Genomic DNA, 23,071 nt, shown 5'->3' with positions numbered 1-23,071 from the left:
TAGCAGCTCAACGTGGTCTTCATGCTGAGGTAGAAGTGAGCTTTAGGCAGTTGGCACAGACAAGGAATGTAGTTATTCTCCTTCAGTAAAAAAGCACTAACCTGGATTTTACCTTATCTTTCAGTGCACTGTTAGCCACAGGATATCCATTTTTTGAGTCAGCAAAGCACCAGTTGTGTACACAGGAGCAGAGAGTACAGGGAATGCAAGGCAGAGCTGTAAGGCTCAACTCCATCCCACCCATTATAAAAGTCATAGGTACAAGTACTGCTTAGATATTTATTAAGTTTACACCAATCAGTTACAGGAAAGTAGCGTTGCTGGTATTATCTCGAATCCATAGGAAAACAAGATACAATTGAAGATGCTGTCCCTATGGAGACTGTCCCTGCAGAAGGGACAGCCTGCCTTGCTCGCATCACTTCCCTTGTCCTAGTGCCTGTGACATGTGGAGGTGAGTCACACCAGCTTCAGCTATTCTGTCTCTCTTCCCAATGCAAAGAAAAGTTGACTATAAATGTGCAGAGATAATAGAACACAACAGATACTGGTTAGACACTAAGTTACTCCTGTTCCATGGCTTAAAGTGACACACTGTGAACACAGTTAACTGCATATTTGAATGGCTTAGTTGCTTTCTCTGCCCTCACCAATTGTTTTCCAATATGCATTTAAAGCACTGACAGCAAGATGTGTTACCACTTCCAGGCATCTTGTCTTAGTTTCTTTGCAGTCCCTGGCAAGCTGTACTGTCTTTCCATCAAGTGTGGTTAGTTGTGACCAAGCGTGAAGTCAAGCTACTTTCAAAGAATGTTTGGCAGGTGTTCCCTCTATCCTTCTGCAGCAGCTGAAGTATTTTTTTTACCTCCCCTCTCTCCTGTTCTTGCTGGTTTACGGCCACTTGAGTGAGTTTTGTGACGTGCACTCTTTGGTAGCAGCCTCCCATGAGGCACACATGCCTCGAGGAAGCACTGGTGACACGTGGAGCCTGTTGCTTTGGAATTGAGCATCCATGTATTGACATCAGCCTTTTAAATAGGGACACAACCAATGACTGCCAGTGGTGTTGGAATACCTGACTCCAGGAGCCTCAGACACACTTTCCTGTTCAGATCCATCACAGTGTGAGGAAAAGAGCATGCTAAAGCCTGTAGGGGTGCAGACAGACCACTGGTGCAAGTGGGGCCAAAGACAACAGAAGACACTCAGGCTGCCACTGTAAGTTTAGTGGTACTTCATACAGCTCTCTGGAATTCATTCTTGTCAGCAGAAAGGTAAAATTTGAATCTGTGAACTAATCTAGGGCTCCAGGCTGGTCTGACAGGTCAGCTGCAGCTGAGGAGGAAGGGTTTAGTACTCTGAAGTGCGTGTGCATATGATTTATTGCAACTGCTGGCCTTGACTGGTACATTACACCTAGAGTTCATTTTATTCAACAAAATCCACACCACTTAACTCATTAGCTCAAATCAAACCACAAGCAGTGCAGAATGTGACCACCCAAAGTAAGAGCGGGGAGGGGTCCAGGAGAGGCATGTTTGTAGCACACATCAATTTACATCCCAGAACCAAGCAGATACAGGCCCTTATCCCAGTACAAGAGAACCCCAGTTTATTTCTGGGGTATAAAAAGTTATCTACAGACTTCAGCTATCAGTTGTTCTTCCAACTCAAGAGCAGCCAGTGTCAAACCATCATTCAGGTGGTTACCAAAAGTCCTAGGGGGGAGCGTTTGTTCTATATGACCAGGTTACAAAGAATGTGTAGCCCAGGGTTGCCAAAAAACAAAAATAAACAAAAAAAAATTAGCAGCCTCACTCACCCACATTAAAACAGAGCTGAACAACTCAGAGAAGCCAGGAGGTTCCTCCTACCACTAGTGCCATTTTGAAATACACAAATTCACTGAATCACTTCAAAACCAAGTAGCCAAGTTCTGCTTTACACTCACTCACCTCAGCTTTAAATCTTTCCAAGCCAGGAGAACAGGAGGAATTCTTGCTCCTTAGAAACAGAACAGATATAGCAGCTAACACTCTAAAGCCAGTAAGCTCTTTTGCCTGTTTCCAGTGCAGCCAAAACCAGTTTCTCAAGAGAGCAGTTTGACAGCTTTACTGAAACAGCACCACTGTCAGTCAGATGGACTTCTGTCCATGAATAATTAACTATAGGGAAATAAAGGCTCTCTGCCCTTTCTCTTGGGTAATATTGCAGTACTTTGGCAGTGCTACACAGCTGTAAAGACTTTCAAACTGCTTATCAGGCCAAAGAACTGACTCGGCAATTAGAAGCCTTGGTGGATTTGTCTCTGGGTTGTTACTTTCAAAACTCTGTTTCAGTATAAATTCATTAAGCAGTTGGAATCAAAACATGTTACTTTAACACATATTGTCATGGTTTCCTTCTGAAGCCCCTAGAAGATCTGGAAACACAAGTTTAGGCTGTTCGAATTTAAATACTTAAAACTATAGCAGCAAAACAAAGCAAAATTAAAAGAAAACCAGGAGAGGAAACTTCTCTTGAATAGCAGAATCACTTTGTGTGAACAACAGAGGTGCTGAACAATAGCTTCTGCTTCTGTTTCTTTCTTTTCTTGCCTCCCTTTTCCTCTGTGAAGAATTAAAATGAAACTGTCATTCTTCTCATGGAACAAGAACATCACACAAATGGTCTTCCCTAGCCTAAGTGGCTTCTACAGGTCCACAACACTTCCTATCAACTCACTGAACACCAGGTAGTTTAATTTTAACAAAAAAATTACTGCAGACAAACTAAGGGAGACTCCATCACACCTAAAACACACTTAAAATGAGCATAACTGATTGCAAAGTTGCTGTTGCAACAGCAGATCCCAGGACTGCATGCATGCAGCAATTTGACTGTCTGATAAATACCACTTCCATCCATGTCCAAAAATCAGTTGGAGCTGATACTCCACTGAAACTCCCAGACCCTCCCATCCAACTCTCTCCATCATCCAGTGCAGTTTCCAAACAGAAGCCAAAGCTGAACATCAGAACTGAGCATTATAAATGAGTTTTATCAGCCAGCATCAGGCTGGTTTAAGTCCATCTCAATTTGCTGGAGGTTTAAGTTCACCACAATTTCTTTCACACTCCTTAACTTGTAATTTCAACCAGCAGTTACCTCAGCATTTTGGTCAAACTTGAGCGGTAGTTCAGCAGCTCAGGTATTTTTAGTTTAAAAATGCATAACCTGAATTTAAGTTCCAGCAGAGACATGGAAAACAAGATTGTCAAAAGCCATCTCTGTCCTAACAGGATTCTTTGCTAGGTGGAGATCTCAGCTCCCACTAAGAGGCTGCTTTAAGCTGACAGAAGCCCTACTCAAGCTGTTCAGAAACCACAACCTGACAATTTTCAGAACTGTTCTCTGGCCAATTTCTGGTCCCCAAAATTGCTGCTCTCACTTCTCCCAGAGGAAGAAGGAGATATATTCCATTTTATCACTTCAGAAATCTTTCCTGCCTTCCCCTCTGCCTTTTACCTGACAGATGATCAGCCGTGGCCGGTTTGTCCAGTTTCAGGAGGGCTGCCTCAATAGCTTGGCTGAAGGAATTCTGGAAGCTGGGCACAGGGATGCGGTCAGAGCTGTCACTTTCTCCATCACTATCCACGGGCACAGGGAGTGCCAGAGTGTTCTCATCTGAAAGAGGCAAAGAGATGCAAAGGCTGCATTAAACTTCCCCCATGCAAATGCCCCTCCACACTCCAGATGTTTCTTGTGAAGCTTCAAGATTTCTCAGATTTAAGTGCATGGCAGAGAACCTGAAGTATCAATATCAAATTATCTTACCTCTTGTTTTTGGAACAGGTTTAGGCCATGTTTCTGGTTTTGCCTTTCCAACTCTCAACATCTATTAAAAAAGTTGGAAGATATGATTAAACTCCATGTACTAGAACCAACCTGCATATCCCCTAAGTGGCAAAAAAATTTAGGAACCCCTTCAAGCACTCAAACCCTACGATGTCTCCCTAAGATTTATCCCACATTGTTTTTGTGGGGGAAGCAACTGTATTATCAGATTAATCCCCAACTAAGACATGGGTAATTCTGACAAGATTTACTCTGCTACACAGCTTACCTGGGCAAAGGAAGGGAAGGGAGACTCTTCTTCCAAACTCCCACAGAGCAACGGGCTGACCTGGCTGGCAGCAGGTGACAATGGAGCTGGAAGAGACTCTACAGAGAAAGGAGCACAGAATGAATTAAAACCAGCTGCATTCAGCAAAGACACTCATTATGCTGCTTATCAGGTCGAAACAGAAATAAAGTTTTATCTTATGTAATTAACCATTTTTACCTCATTGGTTCCATCCATCAGTCACACAGTGGGACCTCTCAGATTTCCTCAATCCTTTTCATTCATGGGAAATTTAAGTTGGGTTGTGGGGGGTTTTTTTGAGTTTGTTTGTTTGTGGGTTTGCTTTTTTTGGGGTGTTGGGTTTTTGTTTTGGTTTTGGGAAAAACATTTAAGATTAGTTTCTATTTAATACTTTTTATGAACTGCAAGATAAAACATTCAGTAAAGCATCACCGGACAACAACCTAACTGAGTGCTCATCAGCTACATTTTATTTTAGTATAATGTGGTGGGGAAGACAGAGAGGGTAAAAGAAAAAATGCCAGCAGTGTTTTCCTGGCATACACACTTCTCTTCCCTTTGGGGGGCATTTTTTTCCTTTTATTTGCCTCAGCAGAGATTTAAAAGATGGGGTAACTACAGGGTAGATCTCCAAGTCACTGAGGTAGAGGTAGTAAAAAGCAGGCAAAGGACCAGAATGTTTCTTAGCTACATCAGCCTTTTGTGTATGATCTCACAGGTAACCCAGGAAATAATCACAATGGTTTGGGTGGGAAGGGACTTGAGGATCATCTCCTTCCAAATTCCCCTGCCATGGGCACCTTCCACCAGACCAGGTTGCTCAGAGCCCCATCCAACCTGGCCTTGAACAGCCTCAACTTCTCTGAAAAGCAGCCGTCTTTGATCAGTATTGAGAAAGTTCAGCATGAAGACCTGAGCAATAGATCCCAAAAGAATAATCAAGAGCTAGATGTGGTGTGTTTTTGCAGATGCTCACCTGTCTGAAACACAGGGCTTCTGCCAAGAGGAGACTGACAGAAGCTCTGATGATCAATGCTGGTAGTTTCTCCAGGGCAAGAAGTAAAAGCAGGGAACTGCTGCAGATTCTCTAAAGCAATATGGACCTCTGGATCTAGAAAGAGGTTTTAAATTAAAGCACTACACAATGTGGGGGAGGACTGTCAATATGCAAGTTGTTTCAGGAGTCTAGGAGGTGCCAACTCAATTTTCTTTCCACCCTCTATTTCAGAGAACAAGTACAAGCCCTGCTGCTGGATGGAAGCAGTTCCTAGGCCTTTTTTTCCTTCTTCACTTTTCACTCTACATCGTGATTACTATAAAAACAGAAACTAAGAATCCTGAGAGATTTCTACATGCTGGAGATAGAGCTGTGCCCTCAAATGCCCTCTGTCTCTCCCAAAAAGGTAAGTATGCAGCCATTGCATAACATCACTTAACATCCTGACTAAAACAGCTTTATGTTTTTCACTATACTGACATTGTTTCTAACACTTTGTAATCTTGCTCTAAGTACACACTACAAACTAAAGGCCTTAGAGTTCATCCTTACTGCTCAAGAAATCCGGTCAGCAACTAAATATGACTGCAAACTCACCAGTTACGAGCAATCACGACTTACATTTGCCCTGTTTCTTATTCTCTTCCATCTCAATTCTGCGTTCGCGCCGTCGCTCATCGCGAGCTTTCTTCTGCCGCAGGCGTTTCCTCTTTTCAAGGTCATCTAGGAGCAATGCACAACACTGGATATCAAAAACCCCACACCAATGCTCTGGCAGAGTTTTCTCCAGCTTTGACAACAACATATTCAGTCATAACGCATCAGTAACAAAATATTCTTACAAACGACATATGCTCTTCCAAGCAGTCAGGAATTTTTTTGTTCTTTTTATAATTGTTGTCTATAAAACAGTGAATTGGGGTTGGTCTGTCTGGCAGTCATCAGTTGGTTGGTGCTAGAGGAGTAAAGCTGCTATGGATGTTCTTTTTTCTGCCACTAAGGGATAAGAATGACTTCCCCTTCACCCTCATGGATACATGGTAGAGGCTATCAGAAAGGTAGTACCAACCTGAAAACAACTCTAAAGTCTCCTTAGAGATGACAGGTGGCTTCAGAGCCAGTTCACAAATGCTGAACTCACAGGTGAGGGGCAAGTGACAGAGGTAGCGATGACGTTGTCTTATATCCTGATAAAAAGAGAGCAATCCATGATCACAGCATGGCCCAGAGGCTGCCACAGCGATGAACAGCTTACGGAGATGGAATGCACACCACCCATCAAATCAAATGGAAAAAACCAGCAGCAGAGACACAACAATTACTTCATAAACTACAAACACGTGGAGAATGCCCTGGGTCAGAACTAAATGTTCCAAGACCTCCAGCAACTACACCATAATCACATTTGGATGCAGCTACTCCAGCTCATTTACTGATTTTCTTGTTATTCCTCCCTTCTCACTCACATCACTGGAATAAAATTCTGCAATACCAGTCTTACAATGCAATTATTTTTGTGCTGGACCAACTTTGCCTTTTATACTTAAATTACTTGGACTAATGACCACCACTTTGCTAGGCTGAATCAAGCAGTTTTCTATTTTTCCTTGCAGGGCTGAAAAACTTGAAGACAATTCCCTACTACCTCTGCATCCATTCTCACTTGAATATATAATTTCTTAAAAGACTAATTAAAAACTATGTATAGCTGTTACTGCATGTGTCAATTCTTACAGTTGTCTTTATTTGAGGTAAATTAATTCAAGACCCATCCCCTCTTCCAGAACTTCAGTGCCTTAAGCACTTCCACTCCCTCTGTCTAAAACACTGAAGTTTCTTTCCATCCTCTGTATTTTCATAACATCCCACTGTTCAGAAACAACTTTTTAAGACTGAGGCAGACACTTCAAGTTGAAAAAAATGATAATCTGTCTAGTTCAAGCTACTGTCTTATATGAGAAAAGAACTTGCTTGTTTTGTAACAGCTTTAACAACCAGTCTTAAGCTTGCAATTCCCTTACTCCTAGAACTTGCTACTGATGCCTTAAGCCCCTAATGGTTTTTTATTTTTTAGTATTTGTAAGACTTGTAAGTTTTATAAGTAGGTTTGAAAAGCAGAAACCCTCCCTTCTTTGTCCCTTGTTCCTTTCCCTTTCCCTCCAGCACCCTTGTTTATACATTCCTTAACCCTCTTCCCCCATTCTATGCTCCCCATATCAGCCCTACTCCTGAATCCAATAGAAATGTTTAGTCTTTTGTCAAGGCAAGGCCCAGACAGTTGACAGAACAGCATATCTGGGCCTAAACCACAGAATGCATCAAGAATTACGTAATTGTGTACCCTTTGTGCTCCGATGATGATGAAGATGATGAAGTAGGTGGTCCCAAAATGCACCCCAGACCCATTTTAAGGGGGTGGACCCCGGGGGCAGTCCAGAGGAAAGGCCACAGGGTGGACACATCTGGGATTGGATGGATGATGTTATAAAATGTAACCTCTCGGGCACAGGGGCCCGCGTCTTGTAACATCTTAGCCTTGGCAAATAAACCCTTTTCTTATCTCACCCCTAATTAACTGCTCCGGAGATTTTTTTCAGCACCTAAATCCCAGGGCAACACTACCTTCTAGGAAAATAAAAAGCAAGACTGCAGCCAACTTATCAAAAGACAACAAAAGCACTGCACTTTCTGCAGATGTCCTTCACAGACTAGCATTCCAACCCATTCACAGTTATTATTTATTATACTAAAGAGAAACGAGTCTCCTCTATCAGCTACATCTGCTAAAACATGGCCCCTAATTAATAAGAAGATAGAATAAGTACCTCTGTCATTGAGTAGCCAGTTATCTCCACTACAGCTGCAGTTATCTTCTCAGGGCTCTTCTCCAAGCTGCCGTACTCACGGACCAGGCACCGAACGTTCACCGGGTGAAGGTACATGCACTGTCCGTCCTCCGCTGCAAGGTAAGACATCATCATCACTCCTTCTCTGCCTGTTCATTTTCAGTACCCTTCTCCCCACCTTAGTACACCCTCCACTAATAAAATTAAAGCTCCTTTCTGAGTTTCTGTGGGACTTTTATTTCACAGGGTTTAGCTGCATCTAATGAAGGGACAAACTCCTCAAGAAGGATCCCAAAGGAGGCATCTCTGCCCCCATGATTCCAGGATTTCATTGCACTGACCTTGATAAAAATAGTAAAAAGGAGAGTTGCCAAGATGTCCAGAGCTAACTGTATCTTTAGAGTCTTGGTAACTTGTTTCAGCTGGATTTGAGTCTTCTGTAGTGTTCGTATCAGGTTCCCCTACAGTGTCCACCTCAGGTACTTCCTCTTCATCCAGCACTGCCTCTTCTACTTCCACAGGAGGCGAAAAGGAACTTGCCAGGTCAGAGCAAGGCTCCACAAGCTCCTCATCAAATGCAGAGAGATATTCCACACCACACTACCACAGCAGAGAGGATACAGTTAGTACCACGCCACCTCCTTCAAAGATTATCATCTCTGCAAAAATCTTTGGCACGAGTTCACCGTACACTGCAGTGTGAAGTGGCAGAATAAAATATTAACAGGATCTGCCAGAGCAGAGTTGTCACCCACCTTTTTCTCTTGGGTAACTGCAGGCTCCACAGCCTTGGAGCTTTCTAGGACCAATTCTTCCACAGCTGCACTGATTCCAGCAATGCCATTGTTTTTATCCTGGTCAGCAGAGAGTGCTGTTTCTCGCTCCTGCAGGTCATCCAAAGGGAACAAGTTTCAATTTGCCATTTAAGCCATAAGACCACCACCACCACAGCTATTTTTAGCCTTGTCTTACACTTCAAGATTTCATAGATTTTCACAGAAATTCATCTGTGATAAAGAGTAACTCAAAGAGAGGTCCTCTCCTTCTTGGTAATGGAAAGAACATCCAAGTAGGACACCTAAAGGCTTAGAAAAGGAATATTGTACAGGTTTGCCCATGTTTGCCCAATAGAACACTACCATCTGTGCAGCAGAGCATGGATGCACAGCACTCAGCATACTCTTTAAAGTTACTAAAAGCCTCCAGAGAGGTTGTTACCTTCAGCTCCTGGATAGCTGCCTCAATAAAGCAAGCTTCTGGGGTGTGCTTTTCTTCCTCATACTGTTTCAGTAATGCCGCTTTCTCCTCCAGAATCACCAGCTGCAAGACCTGCTCCCTGGATGCCAGAAGCAGCTTTGAGTACTGGCTGTGCTGGTCATCTGAACAGAAGGAGCACCAATCATTAGTGTCTGTATGTAAAGGCACCAGTTTGGGCTGCTGCTTCTTCTGAAGTTGTGTTGCTGCTCAGTTTTGTGAATTAATTGCCCCAGGGAAGACAATACTCAGTCCACATATTACCATTCTATCACAGGCTGGTGCCACACACCTGCTCTGCTAAAAACATCTCCCTCACACAGCAGTTTATCTCCCACTCAGTTGCTACACATCAAAAAAAATGAAGCCTACACTTCTACATGATGGAAGCATTGCCTTTGAGGGGTCAAAACTTCCTGAAACAATGCAGTCTTAGAGCTTCTTCCTCTTCTCAATATACTCAAAAATACCGCAATTGGAAATTTCTTCAATGCAATCCCTGGTTTGGCTCAAACTAATTCACAAGCCCATATGTATTAAAAATCCATACAAAACATTATGATGAGGTTTTTACAAGAAGCACATCAGAAATAGTAAGATAAAGAACTGCAAGTTCAGCAAAAGGTAGTCATCCTTGTTACAGAAGCACTTAACTATAGAGTTTACAGCAACCACAGCATCACATATTAATACAGTCCCTATATTCACAGCTTCCCAAGGGTCCAACCTTGTCTACAGAACATCAAGTTAATGCTGAATTGTCTGGCTTTAAAATGATCTCAAATCCTGTATTTGTTCTTTTGTTTGTTTTATGAAAGGATTTAAAGATCTTTACTTTCAAATACTGAGAAACATGTAAGCCCACAGCCTCCATGCTGGATACCCATCACACTGCAGGAGACTTGACTTTTTCCAGAGGGTTTAAATGCATGCAGCCTTTCCTAAATGTGACTGCAAAATGAAGTGAGCCAAGACAGCCCACAAAGCAGCCATGTTCAGTAAAATTATTTCTTTAGACATCAAATTTTTGTGATACTAACAGATAAGATGATGATGAGTTAGTCACATTCTTGACTGGAGAAAACTGAAGATGTCAGGCAACAGATGTTTGGAATAGGTTTGCAATAATTTTGATTATTTCACCATATCATTCACTGACTTCAGTTGATAAGTGAAGATGATGAAAACCTTGTTGAAGATTACAGCCTTGAAATAGCTTAGACACAGTTATTTTTGCTAAGCTGTATAATGAGGAGCCGGGGGGAAAAAGTTAAGGACACTCAAGTGCCAATAAAAGCAGCAAGAGTCACACCAATGACTGTAGGATACAAAACACACACCAAACTAACAGCAATGATTGAGAAGGCAGGAGTCTGCAGTGCAGTCACTTGAAGGGAAACAGCACACAAGTTAAAGCCTTACAAAAAAACAAAGTGTGGGTAGAAAGTTTATTGTTAATATGTTGTCATTAAGCTTTTCAGCTGTTAAACCCCATGTTTTGTAATCTGGTTTATTTTAAGATGACAGCATGGCATTGCCAGGGTCAACTGTGTCTACACAAATCCTGGTCACAGCTGGGAGCAGGATTCCAGCCACCAGTACTCGGATACACTCACCTCTGATGTAAACAGGCTGCACCACATTCATCCACTGAGACTTGGGCAGTGCTATCAGAACACCTTTCTCCCTTCTCATAAGTTGCATCGTAATGGTATCACCAATTGCATACTGGCGTGTCTCCATAGCAACAACACTGCAATGTACGGAGGAGGTTAGCGGTGTAAAAATAACATTTCAAAGAGACACATAATTTAATAAATATCGTCTCACCTCTTGAGATCCTTCTTGTGAACAGAGCCATAACAAATAGGACACTTACTCCAGGTCTTTTCGCTCAAGGAGAGATAGTGAAGGATACATGCCCAGCAGAAGATGTGCCCACAGCGGGTGATCTTGGCTGCGGTTGGTGGGTACAAACATATTGGGCAAGAGGGCACTTCATGGCTACAGATTCGCTGGAATGGCACATGAGAAGAATAGCACAAGTTTTAGACCCAGAAATCAGTTCCTGGGACACAGAATAAGCCACCTCTAAGATCTACTCTAACACATTATCTTCCAGCTCTTTAGGCTCTGCTTATTTACCAAGAAATTAGTACACTGTGAATTAACACCTTCAGACTGCACATGGAATAACCTTCAAAGCCACCCATCTGGTATCTCTACTCTAATGACATTAAAAAGTGACTCTTCTCATGTTTCCCCTGAGGTATTCACCATCATCTCTAAGAGTTAGCAGCATCTTCATCATCCGAATTCAGACAGTGAGGAGATGGCACACGAGCTCTGTGGCCTCACTTACACAAGCAGACTTGTGCAGCCCTGTTCAGCTGCGAGACTGAACTTACCCACTTCCATGAACGTTCTGGGTTTAGTCAGACACTTTGTTAGCATCTCTGTGTGGCAGAGAGAACTGCCAAGCAAGCACCTCGATTTTTCAGCTCTCTTGGAGTGTCAGGTAACAGTAAGCCCACCTCCTCTCCACCTACGCCATGCACCAGACTGTCTTGGCAGATATAAGTTTCTGCTTGAGGCAACCCAAACTTCTGACCACAATTCTAAAGAGATTTTCTATTTTGTTGCTAGGCAAGATAGGCCACCTATGCACAGAATAATTCTTCAAAATTCTACACCCTAGTCCTCTTCCATGGACTCGTGCCCAAGTTTTCTGTTAATATCTCGATCACAAGGACTCTGTCTACAGAATGTCAGATACTATTTTTGATGAGCTCCCATCTGCAAAAGCAAGAAGAAGCTGCTAATTTTCCTAATAGATTTTAGCACTTCTCTTTTCCTGTCATGAAAGTATTTCATAATATATTCCATGACAGATCTTTCCCAGTATTGTGGGAGTGACAGAAAAGGCCTCAACTCAAAAACAGCTGAGTTTTATGTAACATCACAGAGGGAAAGAGGCAGTTAAAGACAGGTTGAGGTTCTTAAGAAAAAGAAGGAGAAAAAAAAAAATCTAGCCCATCACAACTGACCACTTGCTCCACAAAGTCCCAGTTGACCAAGGTATCTGGATCAGCAAAGTGGACTGTGTAGTCCTGTTCTTCAGAGACAACAAACTGGCAGCTGGGGAAAGGCAAAGAGACAGATGATCCACTCAGTTGTTTCTAAAAATTCTTTGAGAACTATTTTACAGGATTCTCTGAGCTGCTTCTTTGTCCAGCAGAAAACTATGTAGTCAGTAACTGCTGGATGTAGTCAGTAACTTCTATCTACAAAAATCAAGAGTTCAATTCACAACCAGATTTCCAGAATACAGATGTGTCTAATTTCAGTTAGACACAACTTCACAAACTAACTACAGAATGAGCCAGGCAGTGTGGTTTTCCAGAAACATGTAAGGAATAGCCAGCTCCATCAGGGATCTATTAAAAAACAAGGAATTGACATGGGGAAAAAATGTGGTCACAAAAACTAGAACTACTGGGGTTCCTGCAAATGGATTTCATTACAGTAAGCCACAAAACAATAGGGAAAAATTAGAAGCACCAGTGCTGAAAATAGTTTTTATCTTTAACATTATCAGAGAGCAGAGTCCTGAACACATTTCAAACTCCAGTGAGAGCAACCATTATTTCCAGTCAAAAGCAATTCTGCTGCTGGATTACTATATTGATCATCATTTGGGTTATACTACATACTTAGGGATTCACAAAATAATCAACAGTTTAAGAACTAAGACCTATATAAGTAATTGCCTCTGGAAATTACAAATTCAAATCAGCTTTCATCCAGCAACTGCTATCTCTCCCATCTCAACACACTAATTTTTTTGGAAAAAAAATCACAGTCTCCCATAAGGGAACTACATAGATATTTCAAAATGGAGTGTCATATTCCAAAGTGATGATAGAAAATTAGAGCAGATTAACTGGTTTGTAGCTAAAGGACACCTTGTAAATAGGTAAGAACAACATCCCTTTCAAATATAGTCACTACCACTAAAAACTGTATGGCAAGGTAATTTCACCCTGGAAAAAACAATACAAGTAGTCAAGGCCAAACACAATTCCCTGGCTGTTCACCCCCTTCAGCTCAGTGTCTCTGCAGAAGTATAAGAGTCCTGTTGGTCTCCCACTCACTTGGCCTGTAGGAAAAGCTCCTTGTTGAACGGTTTATGTCCCCACTTGTTCCTTTTCCCCCAGTTGCCATGTCCATTCCCATCAAAATGTCCTGCTTGGCCACGGGGTTCAAAAGTGAAGTTCAGTAAGTGGTTCAGATTTATCTTCTTGGGACCAGAGAATTGGGCAGGGCTGAACTCTGCCCGTTGAGCCTCTGCTACCTAAGAGACAAAAGCGTTTGTCAGAACCTGCCAGAATTTACTACAAAAGCATCAGTACAGGTGGATACCCAGGCCCCATCAGTGATTACACACAGAACATGCAGCATTCCCTCACTCACCTTCTCCCATCCCAGTTCTGCAAATCAAGTAGTGCAGCGTTAGAAGTGCAGGAGAATCTGAAAGTCAGAACTCAGTGATCTTACCCCACACTGAGCAAAAGGAGGAGAGTGTAAAAACAAACACAAGTAAGGACAAGTAAAAGCTGCAAAACCCAGTCAAGGTGAGTAACAGAATAAAGTTGTTCAAATCCAGACAATATTCTTTTAGACAGACAGCAATACAACTCTGATTACTGTTTGCAAAGGTTGTACTTGTTTCAGTTAGTTTTCACATAATGAAGCAAAGAATGAGAATTCAAGAGGCAGTAGGTGAGTTTTGAGTCAGCAGTCTAGGTAAGCAGTGCTGCTCATCCATCAAAACTGAAAAATCAGAGTATCAATTAAACCCCACAAACAGCCTACAATATTTAGATCCACATCAGCATAAAAGCCTCAGTCTGGTTTTACTCCACCTTGGCCACCATGGCCAATACATTTACTTTCCCAAAACCCCCATCTCATGTAAATTTTTGCACTGAAGTGGTTGGACAAAATCAATTTTCAGAGGGCAAGCTTTAGCCTGTTCAAGAGATTGGGTGACAAGAGTCCCTTGGGAGGATGTTCTGAAGGGCAATGGAATCCAGGAAGGTTGGACATTCTTCAAGAAATCTTAAAGGCAGAGGAGCAGGCTGCCCCCATGAGCCAAAATATGAGCCAGTGGGGAAGAAGACCAGCCTGGCTCAACAGAGAGTTTTAGCTGGAACTCAGGAAAAAAAGGAGTTTATGACCTTTGGAAGAAGGGGTAGGCAGCTCAGAAGGACTACAAGGATGTCATGAGGTTATGCATGGAGAAAAGTAGAAGGGTCCTAGAAACAAATCTGGCCACTGCTGTAAAAGACAATAAAAAATGTTTCTATAAATACATTAGCTACAAAAAGAGGGCTAAGGAAAATCTCCATCCTTTATTGGATGGTGGGGGGTGAAACATAGTGACAGAGGAAAAGGCTGAAGTAATTAATGCCTTTTTTGTCTCAGCCTTTAATACTAAGACAGGTGTTCCACAGGATACCCAGTCCCTGAGCTGGAAGACAGGGACAGGGATCGGAATGAAGCCCCCATGATCCAAGGAGAAATGGTCACCTGCTGTGCCACTCAGACACACACAGGTCTATGGGGCTGGGTGGGAGGGCTCACCAAGCCTCTTTTCATCATCCACCAGCAGTCCTGGCAAACTGGGTGGTCCCAGCTCACTGGAAGTCAGTAAATGTGATGCTGGGCCAGAAGGAGGATCCAAGGAGTTACAGGCCTATCAATCTGACCTCAATGCCAGGGAAGGTTATGGAGCAGATGATCTTGAGTGCCACTACATATAATGTACAGGACAACCAGGGGATCAGGCCCAGCCAGCACAGGCTTGTGAAAGGCAGGTCCTGCTTGACTAACCTGATCTCCTATGACAAGGTGACCCATTTAATGGACAAGGTCAAAGCTGTGGATATTGTCTACCTGGACTTCATCAGAGCCTTTGGTACAGTTTCCCACAGATTCTCCTGGAGAAACTGGCTGCTCTTGGCTCAGACGGGTGCACTGTTCCCTGGGCAAAATACCAGCTGGATGGCTGGGCCCAGAGTGCTGGGGAATGGAGTCACACCAGCTGGGGCTGGTCACTAGTGGTGCTCCCCAGGGCTCAGCACTGGGGCCAGTCCTGTTTAATGTCTTTATCAATGATCTGGCCAAGGGGATGGAGGGCACCCTAATCAAGTTTGCAGACAACACCAACTTGGGCGGGAGTTGATCTGCTGGAAGGCAGGAAGGCTCTGCAGAGGGATCTGGACAGGCTGGATCAACGGGCTGAGGTCATTGGTATGAGGTTCAACAAGGCCAAGTGATGGGTCCTGTACTTGGGTCACAAGCCCCACGGAATGCTCCAGACTTGGAAAGCTGCCTGTCAGGAAAGGACCTGCAGGTGCTGGTCAAAAGCAGTTGACCTTGAGCCAGAATGTGTCCAGATGGCCAAGTAGGCCAAGGGCATCCTGGCCTGTATCAGAAATAGTGTGGCCAGCAGGACCAGGGAAGTGATTGTCCCCCTGTACTGGGCACTGGTGAGGCTGCATCTCGAGTCCTGGGGTCAGTTATGGGCCCCTCACAACAAGGACATTGAGGAGCTGCAGCAGGTCCAGAGAAGGGAACAGAGCTGGGGAAGGGTCTGGAGCACAAGACTGATGAAGAGCAGTTTAGTCTCTCAGGGCAGAGAGCACTCCTCTTCAGTTGTTGCCAAGTCGCTCTGCTCACACTCCCTCTGGCATCTCAATGATGTTAGTTAGCACCTCTTATCACTCCTTCCCTTCCCAGCCCAGGAGCTGAACACAGCAGACCTATCTAGGCAGGTCAGAGCATCCTGTCATCCCAAAAAAGAAGGCCCTGGAGGTGTGGCATTACAATTCTCACCTCATCTCGTCTCCCACCATTAGAAGAGCTAAAAGGTTTGCCACTTCCGCCGCTGCCTCCCCTTTGAGGGGGCATCTTGTTAAAAGCTTTGCTTTTCTGTGAATTGGAGCGACGGGACTGACTGCAAAAGTTCTCATTTTTGGAATATGAAGTTTCTCTTTTACGATTATAACGCTGTTTGGATCCACTCGCATTCTTTCCATCTGAAAGGAGATTAAAAAAAAAAGGAGAATCAGGTCAGCAGCCTCAGAGTTGATCCCGTGTAACTTCACCTCAGAGAGAAGTTCACCTCAGCCACTACCTTGAGCCCTGGTGTTTATCAGGACATCAAATCCCCCAGCAACCCCAACCATTTCATTCCTGTCGCTGCCCAAAGAGCTGGTCAAAGAGTTTAAAAGAAGGATATATTTGCTGTGCTTTATCTTTTATCAGAATGGTTGAATTTTCTTTATCCAGATTTGGAATTGCCTTCCCCAGATGTTGGCGTGTTGCCTGGTTCATTAAACAATAAACACCAACATCACACATCATACCTTCATGCCACATTACAAAAACTGACAACAACTAGTTCCTTTTTTCATTCCATTTTCTGAAAACACACAATTTATCATACATTGTTCCCTCACACAAATACAATGCTTGTGTTTCTCTTGAAGTCTCCCACTACCTGTTTTCACTCAGTTCTACCCCTATGCTTAAAAGACCCCAAGAGATCTAATTCTGTTTTAAAAATACACCTCTATGTCATGAGGCCAACAAATGCTAATTGATCTTGAAGTACAAACTCAATGCTCTGTGGCCTTGCAGGGCACATACCTAATGTCTAAGTACTAAGTCCACCAACCTATGCAGCCAGAACTGTTTGCCAAAAAACACACTTAGCACACCAGTGACCCTAATACAGGACACAGTGGTGAAGCACAAAACAAACTACTGCAGGAATAAAGCTCACAAGAGCAGAAAAATCAGTCAGGCTCCTGAGAGGAGTTCCCTGTGTCTAAAACAGCTGCTACAACACCCTGCTAGAACAGGGTGTTAATACTATGAAGGCATTTCTAGTAGTCTTAACACAAGATCAGAGTTGCCCAAGGACACAACAGACTGTCGCTTAACCTGGCATTTCCACCACCTGCCCTAAGTTTTATTTGTAGAAGAGCTATGTTGATAAGCTTAAAAACAAAACTCCACAGGCCCAGCAAGACATCCACCCGCACCAGCCAGCCCCGAAGTCACTCTGGATACCCAGTAAACATTACACAAACAGCAAGGCCCCACACAATATCTAGTTGCATTTATAAAAGCCTTCTAGTTTCCCTCTTCCTACTTTGCAGTCCTCCCCACCCCTTAATATAAACCTTACGTGTTAGGCAAACACACCACTGTGGTTCAGGATCATGTTTCCATATGGGCAGTTTCATTGCTGGTGCTTCCAGTTTTCCCCTTTCCCAGCACTGCTTCCCATCTACCCAAGCATTTAAAACAGCTGGAGTGCTGTCATTCACATAAAGTTTCTTTTTTTTCTTTTTTTTGTTATTTTAAGTTTTCTCTCCCACTTGCACCCCCCAAAAAAGGCGAGCAGAGGACTGGAAGGTTGTGTGTTATTATATATTACTGAGAATCCAACTTTTTAAGAATAAACTAAGTAATAAAAGTGGTTGGATGGGGTTTTGTGGTGCTCTGCTGTTTCTTCCACTTGGCAGATTTCAGTCTTTGCCTGCAACTACAGCTATAGAAATACACTATCATTACTTTCACATGATGTGACAGAGCCATTTTTTGCAGACTAACTTTATCATCAGAACTGGTCATTTACTCTGCTATTGAAAGGGCTGATCCTTTAATTCAGAATTAAATCAACTCTGTCAGAAGCACAGCTGTGTAACCCAAACACATGCTTGCATAGCTGGCACTGCTTTAATGCACATCAGGCTAAAAAGACATGGCTTGAGCGTTATCAGGAAAAAAACACACCAGAAGCTGCCAAGTACTGAGGGTGTGACCAGGTCTGGCTGAATGATTACTTGGAGTGTTTCTTGAGAGTGTTTGTAGGGAAGAAGGAATAATCAACACTTCTGAGTCCCTGGTAAAAAATTAAGTAGTTTTGAAGAGGTTTGGACTGTTACTTCAGTTATTCAGGAGCAGAGCTTGTCCCTTTAGAGCTCCACGACCTTTATAAATCTCCAATTTCAGTGAATACTCTAGAGGGGCACACACCTATTGCCTGTACAACTTAGCAGTTTTTCTGCAATCTTCAACTGGGGAAAAGAAACAACTCAGGACAAATCAGTCTAAAGTGGGTCTTTACAAGGACCAGGAACAAGGAACAGCTTGCACCTGCAGCTGACAGAAGAATTTCCTACCACTTTAAGTTTTAATCAAGTTACTCACCACCAAATTTGTCAGTCAGCTCGTTTACACACATTCCTGTCATACTACAGATCCCTTCAAGACAACTCCTGAAGTCTTTGAGAATCACTACTGACTCTCACGTTTTATAGGAAAGGACTCTCCACCTGTGCCTGTGTTAAAAGGACCTTACAACCAATCTCACAATGCTTCAAATCTGATTTTATGGATTGCTAGTTCCTCCCTGCTCCCAGAATAATTATCCTCAGGAGAAGTCTGGTCCATCAGAGTAGCACTGAACTCGGTCAGCATACAAGATCTGGACTATGCATTTGTAAACTGGAACACTTTTCCTCCACCCTGAATCTAAGCAACGCTGTTCCTTCCAACTCTTCCAGCATTCCACATGTCAGGGACCTCTCTGCTTTATATCACCCATCCCTGCACTCCCACAAAGAGCAGGGTAGAACAGCTGGACTCATGTAGGGAGAAAAGTGAAGGATTCTCACTGCCATCCTCTCTTGTTAGAGCCCAGTTTTAAGGAGCATAAGTTTGGATTTGGCAGTTTGTTTTTTTCTTTCTTTCCTTGGCAAATTAGGAATGAGCAACAGCAACAGTGCTGGTAAGGTACTTACTCTTCACTCAGGTCCTGTCCTTTTGCTGTTTTCATAGGATCTAATCCATATATATATATACACACACAGATTATGTGGATGTATCTACCCATCCACACTCCAAGAGACTTATAAAAAAATACTGTCTACATAACTTAAAAACACAAATAACAAAACTGTTTGTGCATTTTGGAGCAGGACCTGTATCTCCAAAGTCCCAGAGAGAGGAGACCAAGTTCACAGGATTAGGAGCAGCTCTAGGTGACCATTTTGGCACTGGGGTTGTAGTACTGGTTTGCTGCTGGGGTGAGAACTGCAGTTTCCTTCCACCTTTATTCATCTCTTCTTTTCTGCTGAGCTGTGCTGAAGCCAACAGGATTGCATAAGGGGTTTGTGGTGGATCACACTAAAGCCACAGGGTGGTTTCATGAAAACACACTGAAGCTATTCCTGCTGCCAAGGCAAACATCCCAGTGAGCAAGAGGTGACCAAGCACTCACACAGCCCAGCCAAGCATCTCACACGGGGTATGATAAGGCCCAGAACTTTTGTGAGAACTAATGATGTCCCTCAGGTCTCCAGGATTACAGAGACACCCAACAACCCAAAGAAACTTTTCTGTTGGAAACTTCCGAGTTTAATTTAGTCTCTAAGGCCAAGTTTGAAAGATAGGTGGAATCCAACTTCCACAAGTAGAAGAGAATATAATATTCTATTTAGCCCATATCCAGCTGTGCTGCAAGAGAAACAGAAGGAGAAGCTGCCACAGTTTCATGAGTGTCCATTTCCTCAGCTGGACAGTTACAGCAGGTAACTCTGGAAAGCATGAAATGGCAAGAGCTGGAGTGAACTCAACCCAGTGACCATCTGGGGAAGGTCTGTGGTCCATAAAAATACTTTCCATTTCAGAGGAGAAACAGAGAATACATCCTACACCTTTCCTGAAAAGGGAGGGAAAATGGGTGGACCACATCAGTTACATGTACAATGATAAGGAACTCAAGAAAAAATCACATATGGTGACGTGCCAGTGTCCTACGTGCAACAGCTACCAAAACACACAATTAACACAGAGGTCTTAATAACTTTGAAAATCAGAAGTATTGGAGTAGGCATCAGGATTCCTCTCCCCACTGCTCCTCTTCTACTGGTGGCATTGTTTCAAGCCTGTAAAACGTGACACTCCACAAAAATCACTTAACATTTTCATTCTGGGCTGAAACGACAGGCCTTTTACTTCCTTCCTCAGTACAGATACTGTATCTTCTACATGAAGGCATGCCAGCCACAGCTCAGGTCACCTTAACTCCTTCCTGAAGGATGTTTGTATTCTGTGAACAACCCTCCATACAGCACCACACACCACTACAAAAGAAGCTGTAGTGAGGAGGTGTCTCTTGGCAAGACAGGGACAGAAAAAGTTTTCCCTAAAAAGATTTTTACATGTTTGAAGTTAAAATTTCACTGTAATTGCACAGTTACGCCACAACCTGGGGAGCTGTGGGTGAGTCACTTCCCATGTCCCACTTCTGTCAATCCTGTGGAAGATCAATTAATAGAGGTGAAGAGCAGGTAATACTTGGTTACCCACGACATGAGCGCATTTAGGAGGTCCAAAAAGAAGTCAACAAACACCTTCAAGATACCCATTTTGTTAACCCTCTGGGATACACTGCTGTTTTCTCAGAGACCTGAAGTAATACAGCTGAAACAAACCACTGAGGAGGAAGGAAATTAGTACAGCAATGGTGTTGTAGTAACCTGTTGACACCTTCTCACATAGTTACAGGATTAAAACCACTAATTTTAATCACTACTGCCCCATTTCTAATTTTAGCAAAAAAATGCAAGGTTGTCAGGAACACTCTGCTCCCCAAGATGTTTAGAGAACCAGAGTGGGCTTAGGTCTTACCGTGAAAAGATGACAGGAACTATCCTGGCTCCTGGTGAACCGCTCTGTCAGCAGAACCAGCTGTTTGCAATGACAGCTGTGACACTTTGGCTTGAATGCCAGATGAGCAAACAACACACATCTAACTCTGAGCTCCCCCAAAGCAGGTCACAAACACTGGGATAAGGGGAATGCTGTGCAGGATATCAGACCCTTAGCGAGGTGTAACAACACACTGAGTACAGAATGAAGTTAGGGTTTTTTTTCACAGGCACTGGCAAACGTATGTTCTTACTATAGAAGCAGAGCTTTAGCTCTAAAGCTGATTACTCCAATAGTAATGAAGATAAAGTACTAATCCTTAAAGGAAGAGGAGAGTGGGAATCCCAGCTCTGCGAACAACGAGCAGAGCCGGAAGAGGAAGGAAAAAGAAACCAAAAACAAGTAGTGACCTGAAACGCCGCCTATTAAAAACCCAGCTGAGAGACAAACAACCCGACAAGGCGAAGTCCAGCTTCACCACGAACCCAACCGCGGCACAGGCCGTGGGCCCCCACGGTTACCCCCTCCCTCCTCTTCCATCCCTCTCCCCGGAGCCCCTTCCCGGCTCTCACCGCCTTTGGGCTTAGACTCCCCCGCGGCGGGCCCGGCCGAGGCGGACCGCGGCTGTTGCCCTTTGCTGCCGGCCGAGGGTCCGGGCGCTCCGGAGCCGCAGGGGCTGCTCTTGTCCATGGCGGGGGCTGTGGCGGGGGTGGCGCCGGGCGGGCTCTGCAGCATCAACGGGCGCCCCGGCGGGCGAGCGGCGGCCCAGGGCGGGGGGGCACGACGGGCGCTGGCGGAGCCGGCGGGGGCCCAGGCTCATGGCCCGCGGGGGCGACCGGCGGGGGCGGCGCAGGGCGGCCTCGGCCTCCTTCATGGCGACATCTTCTCGCTGCTCCGCTCGAACCGGGGTGGGCCGCGGGAGGCCGGGCCGGGCCTGCGGGGCTCCGGGCGAAGGGGAGGGGAGGGGGAAGGGACAAGCTGCTCAGGGAGCCCCGCGGGGCCCGGCGCTGCCTCCGCCCGAGGGGGTCGGCACCACCCCGGCACCCACCGGCTGCTCGGCGCCGCACCGGCCCGGGCTCGGCCGCCGCTGCCCCGTAATGGCGACGAGTCGCCCGCAGCAGTGGCCGGACCCGGATGGAGCCGGTGCCGGGCGGGCCCGAGGGCATGACGGGACTCGTAGTCCTCGGCCGCGCGGGGCGCCGGGAGCCGCGCACAGCGAGCCCTGCCCGGCCCGCCCCTCCTCCGGCAACCCCCGGGAGGGTGTGACAGCGTCTGATAGCGAATCATTGCCGCCGACCTGCAGCAAATAACAGTAAAAACAAACAAACAAACAAACAAAAGACCCCACGAGGCAACAGAGATCCTAAAGGCGCTTTTTTTTTTAACTTTAAAATAACACAGATCTTGAATGCAGCTCCTGATCCCCTTCCGATATTTTAGGGATGAGAGCTTCAAGTTCAATAGGAGTGCAGTTCCCAGTTTCTTCAAAAACAGTAGGGGTGGAGCATGTAAGGGCATCTCTACCCCCATCATTCATACCATGATCTGAATCTACAGCCCTCAAGTAAAAGCTTCAACACTAGTTTTGTACCTACAGAGACAAAGCCATAATTTGAATTTTGTTTCTCTTTTGCTGCACCCGCTAAAGGAAAAATTCTCTGCCCCATGCCCTGGAACACCAGATCAACAAATCCGAGAACTTGTGCTTTACACATTTCAATAAATCCTCTATAAAAATTATTTTAAGAAAAGCCTCATAAAAGGCCTTATTTAAACTCCTGTTTGTTCCCTGTTTAGGTCTATTACTCTTAGAATTACTGACCACATAATGAGTATGGTTACCATAGTGTTTAGATTTTCTGGATTCAAAAGAAAAAAGCTTTTCAAGGCAAAACACAGCATTTTTATTTGCAAATAAGCTGGCTGTGGGAAGAAAATAAATACAAGGAAGTTGCCCCTCCCACCCCCCAGTAAAAACAACTATGCTAATGAAATCCCTGCCACTGCCCTTGGAGGCCAAGGTCTGCTTCCTCAGGAAGGCTGAAGGCACCAGGC

At 44.3% G+C, this 23,071-nt stretch overlaps 1 protein-coding gene across 1 annotated transcript; it reads right to left on the bottom strand.

The window, feature by feature from the left end:
- Positions 1-259: 259 nt before the first annotated feature.
- On the bottom strand, positions 260-22,180 carry RNF10 (ring finger protein 10). The gene is made up of 17 exons (XM_027661630.1): positions 21,589-22,180; positions 16,124-16,326; positions 13,378-13,577; positions 12,271-12,361; positions 11,054-11,238; positions 10,840-10,976; positions 9,188-9,348; positions 8,725-8,853; positions 8,311-8,569; positions 7,949-8,082; positions 6,193-6,310; positions 5,745-5,846; positions 5,103-5,237; positions 4,106-4,203; positions 3,817-3,877; positions 3,508-3,666; positions 260-2,609 (listed from the first exon to the last, which is right to left on the bottom strand). The coding sequence occupies exons 1-17, from the start codon at positions 21,749-21,751 to the stop codon at positions 2,533-2,535; spliced, it is 2,412 nt and encodes an 803-aa protein (XP_027517431.1). The 5' UTR covers positions 21,752-22,180; the 3' UTR covers positions 260-2,532.
- Between the last annotated feature and the right edge of the window lie 891 nt (positions 22,181-23,071).

The sequence above is a fragment of the Corapipo altera genome, unplaced genomic scaffold (genome assembly GCF_003945725.1).
Source record: "Corapipo altera isolate COAL_440 unplaced genomic scaffold, ASM394572v1 150, whole genome shotgun sequence".
NCBI classification, from domain to species: domain Eukaryota; kingdom Metazoa; phylum Chordata; class Aves; order Passeriformes; family Pipridae; genus Corapipo; species Corapipo altera.
The sequence above is the reverse complement of the archived record's forward strand: the minus strand, read 5'-3'. Positions and strand labels throughout refer to the sequence as shown.